Consider the following 16,106-nt stretch of genomic DNA (forward strand, 5'->3'; position numbering starts at 1 on the left):
GAGCTGGGGTTTGCTAGCATGGAGTGGATATTATTGTGAATCACTGCTGAAAGCTGTGTTCAGTCTTGCTGGTATTTCCCTTTTGGTTTGTCAGGGACTAAAATTGTGCGGCTTGCCTGGCTCCGGGCCATGCCTCTTTGGTGTGGCCACCCACTGACCCCACCGACCCGGCCACTACAGGGCAGGTTCTTTTTTGGTGAATTATTAATGTGGATTAGCACTGATGAAAAGCCTTACCCGGGAATTTCTAAATTTCTGATCGTTTCTGTCTTTGAGGTTTATTATTTTTTTACCAAGCCATTCTTTACAGCTGCCGCTTCATCTGTGGGGAACAAACTAGCAACCACGGGCCAAACACTGCTTCCAGTTACACCAATGTAAATCCAAAATAAATCCAGTGAATGAAGTTAGTGGAATTACTTTGGTTTTACAGCAGTATAACTGATGTGAGAATCTGGCCCACTCTTCTTGTTCGGGGACTTTCTTTCTATTCATTTCTCTGTGGCACATAGGTCCTAAATCTCCATGGAACACAGCATGTAGATTCATTTCTGCTTGGCATGTAGATTCTAATCTCTCTGTAACACAGCATGTTTCAGACTTAAAATCTCTGGAAGTAGACAGTAAGGAGACTAATCTTGTTGCCCACCTGATTGACAGCTATATGCTCGCAAACAGCTGTGTCAGGGTTTTATTTTTTCTCTTGAAAATGAACCTGTGCAACAGATATTGTCTTTAAATTTACAGTGTTGAAAGTTGCATACAGATGTATAAGCAGTTTCTGAGATATGGGTACCTATGACTGAAGACTAGGGAATGGGATTGGTTTGACGGTCTGATCCACAACTTCAAAATGCTGTCTATACAGCCATTTTTAGAGCACTAACGTGAGCCCTGCTAGCCCAACTCTGTTGAACCGGGCTGCTCCTGCTCACACCAAAATGCTGTGAAGATGTATCCCTAGGCTAGTGCTCTAAGCATGCTTCCTGTCCTGGTTTCAGTCACAATAGCCAAATAAGCAGCCAGCCCTGTGCAAATATGCGAGATGAGATGTGAGAATTTTTTTTGCTAAGCAGTATCTTTAAAATAATGCTGACAATCTTATTCAAAGTTTTAAAAAAAATCTGCTTTAGCCTAAAAAGAGTCACCATACATTTTGGACTAAAGGAGGATTGGTTCTTTTTTTGTTTAATGATTGGAGGTTTTTTTTTTTACAGGCTTTGAATGTGGGTAGAAAATAGAGTTTAGAATGATGCCCTGGTGGTTCCCTTAATTATGCGGCCATCAGTACAGGTCCACGATGAATAGACTGTATTTAGTCCTTAGTTTATGTGCCCGACTATCCCAGACCCCATACAAGGGCTGCTCAACACTGCAGTCCCAGGGCACGACTAGGGTGAAAAATACAACCATACTGATTCAGTAGCATGTTATATAGCCATTTGCACAGGTGTGAATGTATGCACAAAGTTCAGGGCAGTGGAGAATCAAGCCTGGAGTGAAGACCTTACTCTGCTGTGACTGAAAGCAGAGCTTAGTCCACTCTGGGCAATTACTTCCTCTAGGTCAACCTACTTTTAAATGAGCCAAAATACATCAGGACTAATCAAATCTAGCTGCTCTGCATTACAGGAGTGGGACTAAGCAGTCAATATATACTAGTGAATCCGGCTAGAACTGACACCATATTGCCTCATTTTGTCTGTAATGTACCTGACACACAAAGCCAATCAACTCTATTACTTAATCCCAACAAAATATGCCAAATTCAGCTTCTACTTTCACCAGAGTGAATCCATAGTAACTCCATTGACTTTAATAGAGTAACTGTAAATTTACACGCATGTCTTAGAGAGCAGAATGTGGCCCAGAGATCTTTAAACAGGGCACAATGCTTATTTCTATTAGCCAATACATATCTTGAATGACAACAATAATAACAACAAAAATCACCTCTCAAAACTTCATGGAAAGATTCTGGTTTCTTTCTCCCTTTCCCCAGATTTGCATAAGATTGTCTAGCTCAGTACACCATTAAAGAGTGCATACTGGTTTTATTTAAGACAAAGAAATCTTAACACAATAGTTGAGCCATTAGTTCCAAACATCTGCAAGGATAAGGTAAACTCTACAGAAAAAAGAACACGTATTAGCTGTTCCTAACAGAAGCAGGCATCAGAAGTCTCTCTTAGATGATAAACATGAGAAAAACACGGACAGATAATTTGCTCAACTAAATGGTAGCAGTAGCATGCTGAAGAAAAAAGTAAAAGGGGGGGAGCTTGAATTTCAGCATGCATGCATGGGTATCCATGTTGCCATAACAACTTTGCAATGGATATTTTTCTCCTTTCTTTAGAAAGAGATGCTGTGCTACGAATAGGCACTTTAAATGTTTTAAACAAATCCATAACAACCCCTTGAGTGTGCCTGAATTTTCCTAATGCCACAGAATATGCAGTCATTATTTTATTGCATTTTGAAAGGGCATTGTGGATTTTAAAAAGACACTGTGGTACGTCTTTATTTTAAAGTCATTTTTAGCTGTTCTGCTTCTCCTATCTATCATTTTGATTACCCTATTAAAAGCCTGAATTCCTACACATCTTTCAACCTTCCAGCCCCTTATTAGTGTGTCCTTTGTTATTTGACTGGCAGTGCTTTGGCAATCAACATACACTGCACTAGATGTAAACCTGCCTTCCAGCTACAGCTAAGACTGTTTGTTTCCCTTTAGTTTTATGGAATGAGATTCTGATCTCTTATTCTAGTGTCAGGGTAAGGCACTCCATTGACTTCAGTGTTACTCCTTTGTAAGTAAAGCTGGTCGGGAATTTTCTGACAAATCTTTTTTTGGCAGAAAATGGCAATTTGTTGAAATGAAAACTTTCCATGAGAATGTATAATTTGTGATGACACTTTTGTTGGGAGAGATTTTTCAGGAGGAAATGGAGCAAATGACTCTTTCCAGAACAGCCCAGTGATTAGGGATGTAGAAGACCCAACTTCAAGTCCCTATTCTGCCTATTTGAAAGCAGGGACTTGAACCTGGACTTTCCACATCCTGCATGAATGCCTCACCAATGAGCTACGGAGTCAGTATCATATTTCTTGATTTTGCTGGTAAAAAACTTGGAACGGTCTTGGTTTCATTCAAATACAGACTGGGAAAATTTTTGTGGGTCGTTTTCCATCCATCTCTAATTGTAAGCCAGAGTAAAATTTTGACCTCAAAACTACTAAGGAAACATCGATCTGATTTGTTCCTTGATCATATACTCCCCAATTCAAAACGTGATTCTACTATCTTACCAGTGTAATTCAAGTGTAAATCCACTGATGTCAGTGAAGTTACACATAGGTGTTAGAGGAGAATCAGACTCATTGAATGCAAAGTCATAGTTAGAGCTTGTTTGAAAATTTTAACAAATAGGCACTTTAAAAAATGTTACCAAGTGATTCAGGTGCCTAAATCCTATCTTTAAAAGTGACTTAGGAAATTTTGACAATGGGATTTAGGTGCTTTTGAAAACGTTACCCCCCAAACTAAACATTTTAAAAATATGCTGCATATTCCCCCTCCCCCGCATTTTTGTGCTTAAGGATACAAAGACTTTGTTTTGACGAGATTTGTCCTGTAAGAGAAGCTTTGCTTCATTTGTAGGATATCTGAGTGAGAGCCAGACTTAAATGGCAAATTATAAAACACTACTGGTTTTTAAATATTCTGTAGTAAAGATTTTAGGTGCCCAGATACTACAGTGATAGGGAAGCTATACATATGTAGATATATCAGTCATATCTTTGGCAGGGTAAGCAAAGCACAGCTCTCTGACCCCTCCTGCTTTATAGGAAAACAATATTGCATACATGGGGAGACAGCTAGACACTTGTTAATTCCGTGATAATATCTGCATCCTGTTACTTTTGACCTTCTCGTCCAGAGTGCTATATATGTCTTAATTAGACTTCACACTCCATGGAACTGGCACAATAGGCCTGATTTTAGTTTCACTTACACCAGTTTCACACTGCAGTAACTGCATTGACTTCATGTTACTCCTGGTTTAGACCAGTGTAAAATCAGACTCAGGGCTGCTATATTCTCTGGGTGAAATCCTTGATCAACCGAAGTCAATGGCAAAACGCCCATTGCCGTCAATGGAGCCAGGATTTCACCCCCTGTGTTTAAGTGCCATATGCACATATGGAACTATATAAATAAGGTTCTGTGGGACTTTGCTAGTCTTTCATTTTGTTGTAATGAGAATACCATGCTCTGCAACAAATGACATATTTTTGGCTGTTTGCATTCTATATATTGGACCAATTTCGGTATTTTTACAACTCTGAAATGGTGTCAGTTCAGAGGAATATTTCACTTCAACCAATACTCTGGTTATACTGCTATAACTGAAAGGAGGAGCCATTGTATCAGTTCAAAATATAGGGCCAGATTCACTGGTACATTCTGACTACTCTGTGCTATTCGGGTGATGCAAAGCAACCATAAATCCAGTTTGACCGGCTAGCTTTAATCCAGTTTATCTCTGCTTTGTGACACCAGAGCATCACAAAGCTGCTGCAGCCTCTTGGTGAATTTGTCCTACAGTCCGTTCAATCATGGAAACAAAGGACCAGATCCTCAGCTGGTGTAAATTGATGAATCTCCATGGAAAGCAAAAGAATGATGCCAATTTGCACCAACTAAGGACCTAGGCCTTAAAGTTTTAACCTCCAAAAGTGCATAGCACCAGAACACCACAATGTATATTGGCCCCACTTCAGCTAGACAAACAAACAAAGCTATATTGCCTTATAGCTTAAGCTGTGAAGTGTGTTTGAAATGTCAGGAACACTCAGAGTGCTAAAATCTTAGCCCATTTTAGCAGGGAGTTTTGTTTTTATTTTACTTTTGAATAAATCACTGGACTTTATTTGGAAATTATTGATGTTAACAGCATAGCCAGGGTGCACTAAAGAATTTTCACTTTAAATTAGATAAGCTTAATTGGATAGTTTTAAATCTTGGCTAGAAAAAGAGGTGGGGAGGGGGCCCAAAGCCTTTCAGATTGTAAAGCACATTGATATCTGCTCCGGGCCTTTGTTTCCATTGCTCAGACACTAACACTGCCATGAAGAGGCTGTGTGCTGGCGACTTGCATACTAATGCTCTACTTTCTCTCAGCTGGATGTCTCTATCCAGAAGTGTTGCGAAGTTGTATTATGCACCTTGCTTTAGGTGCACCGAGGCACCCAAAAGGTAATTTAGGAAGAGAGGATGATTCTTTTGGTGAACTAGATTTCTCATGTGCCACAAGTCAATTAGCATGCAATGTGCCAGATCTCTTAGCACCAAGCAGCTCTTTCAGCCCTCCCTCCCTGCCTGCTAGTCCTTACCTGCCACGAGGAGAAAAAGGATGCTGGGCTGAGTAAATTAGGGTTGGTGGGGTGTCTGCCTCCCATTAATTCGTCGGTGCAGACATCGCAGCCCTTGGCATCTCGCCAGTCCCAGTAGGGGATGGTGAAGTTTTCATCTCCTGTGATCTTCTGAATCTCATGTTCCCACAGCATCAAGAATAGCCGATGCCAAGGTAGAAAACCTGGGGCTTCGTGGGCAAAATCAATATCCCTCCATACGCTCGACCCACCTAGCAAGGTGTCATGAGAGACGTAGTAATGCATCCATACAAAGAGGTCGTAAACGTTGATGTTCCTGAACATGGGGGTCGAGCCATTGTTCATCTGAGCATAGGTGCCAGTGGCGATGACATAGTCCCGGCTGGAGGTGTGCTTCGCCAGGTTGAGGTAGGCAAGGAACTTATTCTTCTCTCTGGTACTAAGCCGGAAGATGCTTCTTCTCATGCGCATCCTCCTCTCAGCACAGTTGGGCCCTGAGAAGCCAAACTTACACTCCCCGCAGTTGAATCCCATAAAGTTGCTGTTGCACTGGCAAGTTCTGTTGTAAAACACGGCAGGCCAGTCCTCCCTATCATCCACCCCTGTGAAGGGGAACTGCAGCCCGAGTGGGGCACGGGACAGAAGGATCTCCTGGCAGAACCCCCTGCCAGAAAGTTCCCCACAAGGGGACCCGTCCCCAGCCCACAGTGGGCAACACTCTTTCCTCAGCAGGCTCTCTGAAGATGCACAGGCTCGGGGGAACTGCCCAGATGAAGGCTGCAGAATACCCAACAGGAAAACCATGGCCAAGAGAGACATCCTCACACAACAGCAGGCAATCTTCAGTGCTATGGTTCAGTGCATGAATAGAGCTAACCCCTGCCACAACCCTACATCTGAAAGAAACTTTTCCCCTCCGGTGGGAAAGTTTCACTCCTGACTCTTTTTTTCTTTTTCTTTTTTTTTTTTTACTATGCACCCTTCAAGCTCCTTCCCCATCTACAACACATACACACAATTCTCTGTTAATCTGATTATCACATGTTCTGGGTGAAATCCAAGTGACTTTTTTCCCGCTGCCCCTCTGGCGTCCAACATACAGAAATTTATTATAAGCAGTCATCTTCTGCCTATCACATGATCACTTTCCTCTGGCAACTGTGAAGCAAGTAAAACTTGGATACAGAAATAATGACAGCTGTTTTAATTCTTTATTTACTTATGTGCATTAGAACAATGATTGTTTTTTTAAAAAAAATAGACCAAGTTTGTTGAGTTGAATAATCATAGCAAATCTACGGATTAAAAAATGAATGTTATTAATTTATTTTTAATCTATCCCCCTCAAGATCAGACTCATAAAATGGCCCTATTAAAATTAGGCCAATTGAGTATGAAAGTCGGATCCAGTGCAAAATTAAGGGTTTGGTTTTGGTGTCATGTTTTCAAACTGAAACCAGTTCTCTTCCTCCCAGCCAAGCTCACTGCAGAATAACTTCACAGCATAATTTCTCTAATAGAGGGTCCCATTATAAACTTCTAGGGGCAGGCCCTCAGACAATATCCCTATTGAAAATCAATGCAGCTATAACAGTTAACACCAGCCCAGGACATGCTTCCTGGCTTCCTCTATTAGTAAAACTTTGTACAAGGGAGATTACAGGGAGGGAATTGCAGGGGAGAGAATCAACCTGGGACAGCGCTGCAACCATCCATTCCCTGATCTGGAAAAGGAACCATGATCCCTGCATTTCCCCCATGAGGGAGTTTGCAGACACCAGATCTACATGCTGTAACTGCTGTCACATTGGCTGTGTTCCAGACCATCCACAACCCCTTTCTTGGTCTCCGCCAGCCTGTGCAGAGCCTAGCTGTGCTGCACGCACAGCAGCTGTTCCACCTGTGTGTGTGTGTGTGGATGGGGCACCTTCCACTGCCCCTAAGCTGCTGGGTGAATGTGTGAATTGCACATTTAGAAATTTCTCTCGGTCTTGTCTTCTGTGAAACCGGGCTTTTCTGCTATTAAACGCGGTTCTGCATTTTTTCTAAAAGCTGGGGGGATGGGATGCCCACTGGCTGAGGGTTGCTGAGCGTTTCCGTGGGACTGGAGCATCAGGCAGGCAAAGCACGTGAGAGCTTGGCTGGGGAATGTTGCCTTTTGTTGGAATCAGCAGGTCCTCACATGATCCTGCTAAGGAGCACGGGGAGCCTTAATCCTGTTGCCGTCTATGCTCCAGAAATGCAGACAGATTATCACAGAGGTTCGGGGGGCTTGAGGCCTGTGGTTCAGCGTTGTTTTTTCAATTGCTTCTAACCCTACTGACATTTACCAGGATCTCTTGCTTATTCATCTCTTTCATTTCTTATCTTAGGCTCCTTATACAGTTCATGACAAAACTGCCATCCATTTAGTTTTCGGTGTCAGGATGCTTAGGAAATTTAAGCTTATACATTTCAAGCCTAAACATGTTGATGGTCAGTTTATATCCATTTTTTCCTGTGTCCACAGTAGCACTTAACTTAACTCCTTTCCTTCCCTGGTGTTTATCCCTCTGATGCATTTATAGAGAGCAGTCATATCTCCCCTCAGCCTTCTTTTTGTTATGCTAAAAAAGCCAAGCTCTTTAAGCTTCTTCTCATAAGATAGGTTCTTCATTCCTCTGATCATGCTAATAGCCCTTCCCTGCACCTGTTCCAGTTCTAGTTCATCTTTCTTAAACATGGGAGGCCAGAACTGCACACCGTATTCCACATCAGGTGTCACCAGTACCTTGTATAATGGTACTAACAATTCCCTGTCTCCACTGGAAATACCTTGTCTGATGCATGCTAGGACTACATTGGCCTTTTTCACAGCTGTGTCACATTGGTGGCTCATAGTCATCCTGTGATCAGATATTACACCAAATTTTTTCTCCTCCTCTGTCACTTCCAACTGATTAGTTCACAGTGTGTAGCAAAAATTCTTGTTGTTAGTCCCTAAGTGCAGGACCTTTTGAAATGGAGGGGTCATGGGCTGAGTGAGTGTGACAGAAGGAAAACAAGATATGTGTGACTGAGAACACACTTTGAGCCCTAGGATGGAAAACAGAAGCATACTGGGGATGACAAAAGTACAAGTTAGAGATGGTCCAAAAAGGCTGGATTTTGATGAAAACTAAGAATGCATAGTTTGAATCCAGATTCTGTTTCATCCAGAACTCTGATAGGTGGGTGGGTAAAGAATAAAAGGTTACATAAGATGAGATAAGACTGAGTCAATTTTTTTCCAAATAAGAGGTCCAAGCCATTATTGAGTAGCATATAGGTAGCTCAGAATGTTTATATTACACACAATTAGGACTAGAGTATATGATTTCTACTTAAAAAGGAATCTTAAGGTAATAAAAGAAATCAAATCTCTGGTAATAGAGTAGGAGGACTACTCCTTATTATACTACTTCATTATACTAAGCAGGACTCTTTACTAAGAACAGATAATAAATTACCATGATCCATCTTTTTAGCCTGAACAAAATATGTACAGACCTATAGGAATGATGTTTAGTATATGAGGCTTAAACGCACTGGTTTAAATGTATTAAAGGAGCACACTACTGGCAGAGAAGTGATTCTGAATGGTATAAATAATCAAGTTTTACCTCCTGATCAGCATACTAATATCCTGCAAGCACAGCTGATGACCTGATTGATGTGTCTGCATGTGTACTCAATCATGACTGGAGAGAGGGGTCCCTGCTCTAAAATTCAAGGAAGACAGAATTCTATTAAAACTTGGATGGTGCAGTCATTCAAATAAATTGTCCCAAACAGGCAGAAAAAAATCCCAAATCTGGTTGGTTTTCAAGGAGAAACAAAGTACCACAGGCTAAATATTACAAGGTCTTCTAGGATTATAGGAATATTGATGAAAACAAGAGGTTTATTAGGAAGCACTTAATAGTGATAATCCAGATGAGGTCAGGTATAAAAGACTATGCAAAAGAGGAGTGGTCACCGTCAGAGAGTGACACAGCGACATATTGGTATTTTGGGTTTTCCAGAGACCAACGGACAAAGAAAGGACTTTTGATATAAAAAGACTAGGTTTAAATTTACTCAGGGCTGTCTGTCCAGTGGGTGCTGCAGCTCTCACTTATTTAAATGTGCTTATTTAGAAAGTGCTGATGTTTATACAGAGCAATCATGTCCTTCTCAGCTTTCTTTTTGCTTGGCTAAGTAAACCAAGTTCTTCCAGTCTCCTCCAATAAAATAGGCCCTCCATTCCCTTGCTCATCCTTGTAGCTCTTCTCTGCATCTGTTCCAGTTTGAATTCATCTTTCCTGAACATGTGTGACCAGAATTGTACACAGTATTCCAAATGAGGTTTTACCAGTGCCTTGCAAAATGGCATTAGTACGTCTTGATCTCTACTGGAAATGCCTCATCTGATATATCGAATGATCGCATTTGACTCTTTCACAGTCGCAGCACATTGGTGACTCATAGTCATCCTGTGATCAACCCACACACCCAGATCTCTCCTCCTCTGTTGCTTCCTACTGAGCACTCCCAGTTTACAGCAGTTCTTATTATTAGTCTCTAAGTGCATGTCATTGCACTTTGTACTATTAAATTTCAGCCCATTTCTGTCACTCCAGTCTTTAGTCATTCAGATCTTTCTGTATAATGTTTTGATCTTCCTCCGTAATGATGATGTATAATCAGCAAATTTCATTAACATACTCCTACTTTTTGTGCTAAGGTCATTAATAAAAATATTGAATAAGATTGGTCCCAAGATCGATCCGTGAAGAATTCCACTAATAACCACCCTCCAGTCCGATAATTCCCCTTTCAGCACAACCCATCACTTTCTTCCCTCTAACCAGTTCCTTATCCACTTTACAATGCCTGTACTCATGCCCATCTTCTCTAATTTAACTAATAATTTACCATGTGGGACTGTGTCAAATGCTTTATTGAAGTACAAGTATACTGAATCTACTGCATTTCCCTTATCTAAAAGATGAGTTATTTTCTCAAAGAAGAAAATCAGGCTGGTCTGGCATGGTGTAACTTTGGTAAACCCAGGTTGCATAACATCACCTTTATCATTACTTCATGAATTTCATTATTCTTTCCTTCACAATTTGTACTAAAGCCTTACAAACTACTGAAGTCAGAATAACAGATCTGTAATTGCCCGAATCACTTCCTCCCCGCTTAAATATTGGCATGACATTAGCTATTCTCTAGTCGCATGGAACTACGTCAGCATACATAGATTTATTAAAAATCCTTGCTACTGGACTAGAGGAAAGGAAATCTTGTGCATTCCCACTCAAGATCTTTCCTTTTAACAATCTCATTTGACAAGGCGATGTTTACTTCTCTGCAGAATAGGAAGGGTATTTGGCCTGCTAGATCTGTGGATACTCCCAAGATCTGCACAAACTGGGATGCTTGTACTTGCAGATGGGTTCCCAGCCCCACAGCCTCCTGGCTAACCTCCTTCAGCTATCCCCTGAAGCTCCTAAATTCTAGAGATTCTAAGTGGAAAGAGCAACTCAAATGAAACAACTCTGCCTGGGATTGCATTACATGGGTATTTCCCAGAGGCCACTGGAGGGGAAGGAATGCTGTGGAAAGTCAATGTTCCCTGCATTCCCAGTCCATTGCTTCTGAATCTGCTGAACCCCACACAATTCTCAGTCAGACGATGTCTGTGGAAGCCACCTTGTTTCAAGGACAAAAGTTTAGGAAGGGAGTTCATGGCTGGGGTGTCTCTCACTTTATTTTGCTTCCCTCAGTTCTCACATGGCTATTCATTCCTAGATCATAAGAAGGGAAAAAATGCAGAGTAAGAAGCAGGCAATTATAATAGCTTCACTCCTATTTCTATAAACTCAAACCTCTCTCTAGCATACGGGATGAGAAGAAAAAGGCATATATTATCCAGCGTTCAAAAAACCTCATTAACCTTCCATAACTCTGTCTGACAGTGCTCCAAGGTCCAACTGCACTGAAGACTCAGGAATAGTAGATGGAATCTCTGATTATTTTTTCCCCTCCAAATGATCATCCCAACGAAGAATCCATTTGCATCGAATTTGACTTTCTCTCTAGAAATTCACTAACTGGTCCTTAGCAAACTATATAAATAAGACCTTGAAGTGTTTCTCAGCTTTCATGGAATGACAAACAGAAATCTCAGCTCCTCATTCTGAAAAGGACTCTGTAAAGGAAGAATTGATATTTAGCCTGCCTATGCCAGAAAACATCAGGGAAAATAAAGATTTGTTTTCACCCCAAAATAATTTAGTTCTGCACTGATATAGCCACAAAAACACAGGTGAAATCCTGCTCCTATGTAGCTTAAAGGGAGTTTTGGAATTGATTCCCCCGGGGCCGTAAGACAGTGCAGTGTAAGACAGTGCAGGACAACCAAGATTGAGCTACTGTAAGGTGGGTGCATAACTGGCTGGAAAACTGTTCCCATAGAGTAGTTATTGGTGGTTCACAGTCAACCTGAAAGGGCATATTGAGTGGGGTCCCACAGGGATCAGTTCTGTCTAGTTCTGATCAATATCTTCATCAGTGATTTAGATAATGGCATAGGAAGTGCACTTATAAAGTTTGTGAATGATACCAAGATAGGAGGGGTTGCAAGTGCTTTGGAGGATAGAATTAAAATTCAAAATGATCTCAACAAACTGGAGAAAGGGTCTGAAGTAAATAGGATGAAGTTCAACAAGGACAAATGCAAAGAATTCCACTTAGGAAGGAACAATCAGGTGCACACATACAAAATGGGAAATGACTGCCTAGGAAGAAATATTGCGGAAAGGCATCTGGGGTCATAGTGGATCACCAGCTAAATATGAGTCAACAGTGTAACACGGTTGCAAAAAAGAGCAAACATCATTCTGGGCTGTATTAGCAGGAGTGTTGTAAACAAGACACGAGAAATAATTCTTCCGCTCTACTCTGTGCTTGTTAGGCCTCAACTGGAATATTGGGTGCTACATTTCAGGAAAGATGTGGACAAATTGGAGAAAATCCAAAGAAAAGCAACAAAAAATGAGGAAAGGGCTAGAAACATGACCTATGAAGGAAGATTGAAAAAACTGAGTTTGTTTTGTCTGGAGAAGAGAAGACTGAGGGGGAACATAACAGTTTTCAAGTACATAAAAGGTTATTACAAGGAGAAGGGATAAAACATATTCTAAACCTCTGAGGATAGGACAAGAGGCAATGGGCTTAAACTAAAGCAAGGTTGGACATTAGGAAAAACTTCCTAACTGTCAGGATAGGTAATCACTGGAATAAATTGCCTAGGGAGGCTGAGGAATCTCCATCATTGGAAATTTTTATGAGCAGCTTAGACAAACACCTGTCAGGGACAGTCTAGATAATACTTAGTCTTGCCTTGAGTGCAGGGGACTGGACTAGATGACCTCTCGAGGTCCCTTCCAGTCTTACATATCTATGATTCTATGATTACTCGACAAATATCCATTGAAATCTATTCCAAATGTGGACAACTAGAAAAATCAGCCAGGGGAGTCCAAAGTTTTTCTCTGGGACCGAGGCTTGTCTTTTGAAGATGAAGAAATTGAAAAGTGAATACTTGGTTTATTCCCAATGAATACACAAGGGAGGATAAGTTTGCAAAGGAGCTCCATGCCGGGGATGTGATGCCAGATTTAGAGGGCACCTGTGAAATGAACCAGCAATATTAGCACTGAATTTCACTAAATGTTTTTCAACAAATTCTTCCATTTTTTATAGTAACAATTAAATGGAATATGGTGTTATATTCTTTTGTGAATGGTGAGCTTTTCATTATTTATAGCACATACTGACTCTGAAGAAACAGTAGCTTTTTCTCTTCTTTACAAACTTTCAGATAAACATTTTTTGTCTAAGTGAAAAGGGTACGAAGGTCCCTGTTTTCATACAGTGATATACCTTCCCTTGGAGATGTTATTGGTAATTGCTCTTGTGGGTTTAAACATTATAAAGCCACAATTAATATTTTTATGTAAAGTTAATAAACTGGATAAGGTTAATAGCACCAACTGAACTACACATTCTGGGGGAATCATGCACTGCTAGAATATAACATGGCTAGAATATAACTGCAGCATCAAAAAAAAGATGAGAGAAGTATATTCTTCATTAAAACAGAAGTTGCTTAAGGCTAATTTTTCTCCTCAGTTAGCAGTCTGAGAATACCCAAGAAGGTTTGTGGGGTGTAGGAGGAATGGAATATTCCACTCTCCTACTGTGGATTGCCATCAGAAACGTCTCTTGCAGCCATAGGGTTGCAGTTGCCTTGAACTTATTGGCGACTGGCTTGTTCCACCCCCAATCCCAAACTCTATCCCCCATACTGGGGCACAAGGAGCCTGTAGGAAGCTGTTCTGTGTGTTTTACAGGAAGAGTCATGGTATGTTTACTTGCAGTATATTATTCCATCACTGGATGGCTGTGTTGATTGTCCATACAGAGTTCTAGAAAGGTTTTGGTAAACGAGGGACATAAAACTGGGACTCGAGCTGTTCTTAAGCCTTGTTTGTTCATGTCTATTAGATGTAGCTGTTTTCTTTGATACATGCCTTCTATTTACGATGGACTGTGACTTCAGCAGGAGGTAAGGTCCCTCCATAGAACCCTCTTCCTAAATTCAACTAAATCTCAATGGATGGATTGTCTTCAGGACCTTCCAGAGCCATAGGGATCAGGACGGGGGGTGATTAGCCTGCTCCACAGTAAACTGTGCATGTAAAGCATGTTCCTGTTTAAACCTTATTAGGAAAATAACTGGTATATTTGCATGGTGAATATAGAAAAATCTCTTCAAGGTGTGTAAATTATTAAAACGTTAAGGCCACATTCATCAAAGGGAATCAGTAATTATCAGAGTCTGATATTTTTATATGAATCATGAAGCCCTTCAAACATAATTTGTCAATAGTGAGCCAAAAAAAAAAAAAAAGAATAGCATTGACTCATTTCACAACACTTTCATTCGCGTTCTTTGGGAGCTGACAAAATGTTCTGTGCCAGACTGAATCTTTGATGCCAAAAGCAGCCTTATGGGGTCCTTCATATTTTTTCTTGGCTATGTTAAAAAATAACAAAAGTGCTCTTCTTATTTCGAGGTCCAGCAGTTGCTGAGCACTCTCAGCTCTCACTGCCATAAGTTTCTATGTGTTCAGATATCACAATGATAAGGAAAACATATACATACATAGAAAGTAGATAGATGCACCACAATATATATGTATATACACAGAATAGAGATGTGTATGTGTAATATGTGTATATACATAACTATAACTATATGACTTATAGCTATATATATTATCTATCTATCTATCTATGTACAGTAATTGATGGGGAATTGATCAAGTCACTGAGTTTATTAATCTTTGGCTAATAGAAACTGTGACAGTGTGGAAGGGACTTTATGGACTCAAAGTTTAGTGTGAGTAGAGGCAAAACATGTTTTTGGTAGCCTACAGAATCATAGAATATTAGGGTTTGAGGAGACTGCAGGAGGTCATTTACTCCAACCCCCTGCTGAAGGCAGGGTCAACCTCAACTAAATCATCCTAGCCAGGGCTTTCGTCAAGCCAGGCCTTAAAAATGTCTAAGGATGGAGATTCTACCACCTCCCTAGGTAACCCATTCCAGTGCTTCACCACCATTCTAGTGAATTTTTTTCCCCTAATATCCAACCTAGACCTCCCCCACTGCAACTTGAGACCACTGCTCCTTGGTCTGATATCTGGCACCACAGAGAACAGCCTAGTTCCATCCTCCCTGGAATCTCCCTTCAGGTAGTTGAAGGCTGCTATCAAATCCCCCCCTCACTCTTCTCTTCTGCAGACTAAACAAGTCCAGTTCCCTCAATCTCTTTTCATAAGTGATATGCTCCAGCCCCCTAATCATTTTTGGTGCCCTCTGCTGGACTCTGTCCCATTTGTCCGCCTTCTTTCTGTAGTGGGGGCCCAAAACCAGACACAATACTCCAGATGTGGCCTCACTAGTACCAAATAGCGGAAATAATCACTTCCCTTGATCTGCTGGCAATGCTCCTACTAATGTAGCCCAATATGCCGTTAGCCTTCTTGGCAACAAGGGCATGCTATTGACTCATATCCAACTTCTTCAACTGTACCCCCCAGGTCCTTTTCTGCAGAAACTGCTGCCTAGCCAGTCGGTGCCCACTCTATACCTGTGCATGGAATTCTTCCATCCTATGTGCAGGACTCTGCACTTGTCCTTGTTGAACCTCATCAGATTTTTTTTGGCACAGTCCTCCAATTTGTCTAGGTCACTCTGTATCCTATCCCTATTCTCCAGCATATCTACCACTCTCCCCAGTTTAGTGTCATCTGTAAACTTGCTGAGGGTGCAAGCCTCCATCCTCCAGATCATTAATGAAGATGTTGAACAAAACTGGGTTTATCATGAGTTTATCATGAGTTTATCATGGTCTTGTAAAAAGGATGAATATAGGGGTACAGTCTGTCATGTACTCAAATACACAGAACGGTGCTGATCCACAAATCAAAGATGAAGGGGGTGCCTATGTTGCTTTTTACCTTTTGCTTTCTCACAATAAAAAAAAGAGTTCTATATGACTTTTCTTAGTAGTGCAGGTAAAACAAGAGAGAAAGGCAATATGTACCATTCCATGGTTATGCTTTAGA

The 16,106-nt window shown here is 41.0% G+C and overlaps 1 protein-coding gene across 1 annotated transcript in view; it reads right to left on the reverse strand.

Annotated features, from left to right (window-relative positions):
* Positions 1-6,348, reverse strand: part of TYR (tyrosinase) — a 74,032-nt gene extending 67,684 nt beyond the window's left edge. The window contains exon 1 of the mRNA XM_067567423.1: positions 5,401-6,348. Coding sequence (XP_067423524.1) covers positions 5,401-6,219 — 819 coding nt within the window. The 5' untranslated portion in view covers positions 6,220-6,348. The remainder of the gene's footprint in view (positions 1-5,400) is intronic.
* Between the last annotated feature and the right edge of the window lie 9,758 nt (positions 6,349-16,106).

Source organism: Emydura macquarii, unplaced genomic scaffold (assembly GCF_026122565.2).
Source record: "Emydura macquarii macquarii isolate MOO-44397 ecotype Brisbane River unplaced genomic scaffold, CSIRO-AGI_Emac_v2 contig_318, whole genome shotgun sequence".
Classification (NCBI taxonomy): domain Eukaryota; kingdom Metazoa; phylum Chordata; order Testudines; family Chelidae; genus Emydura; species Emydura macquarii.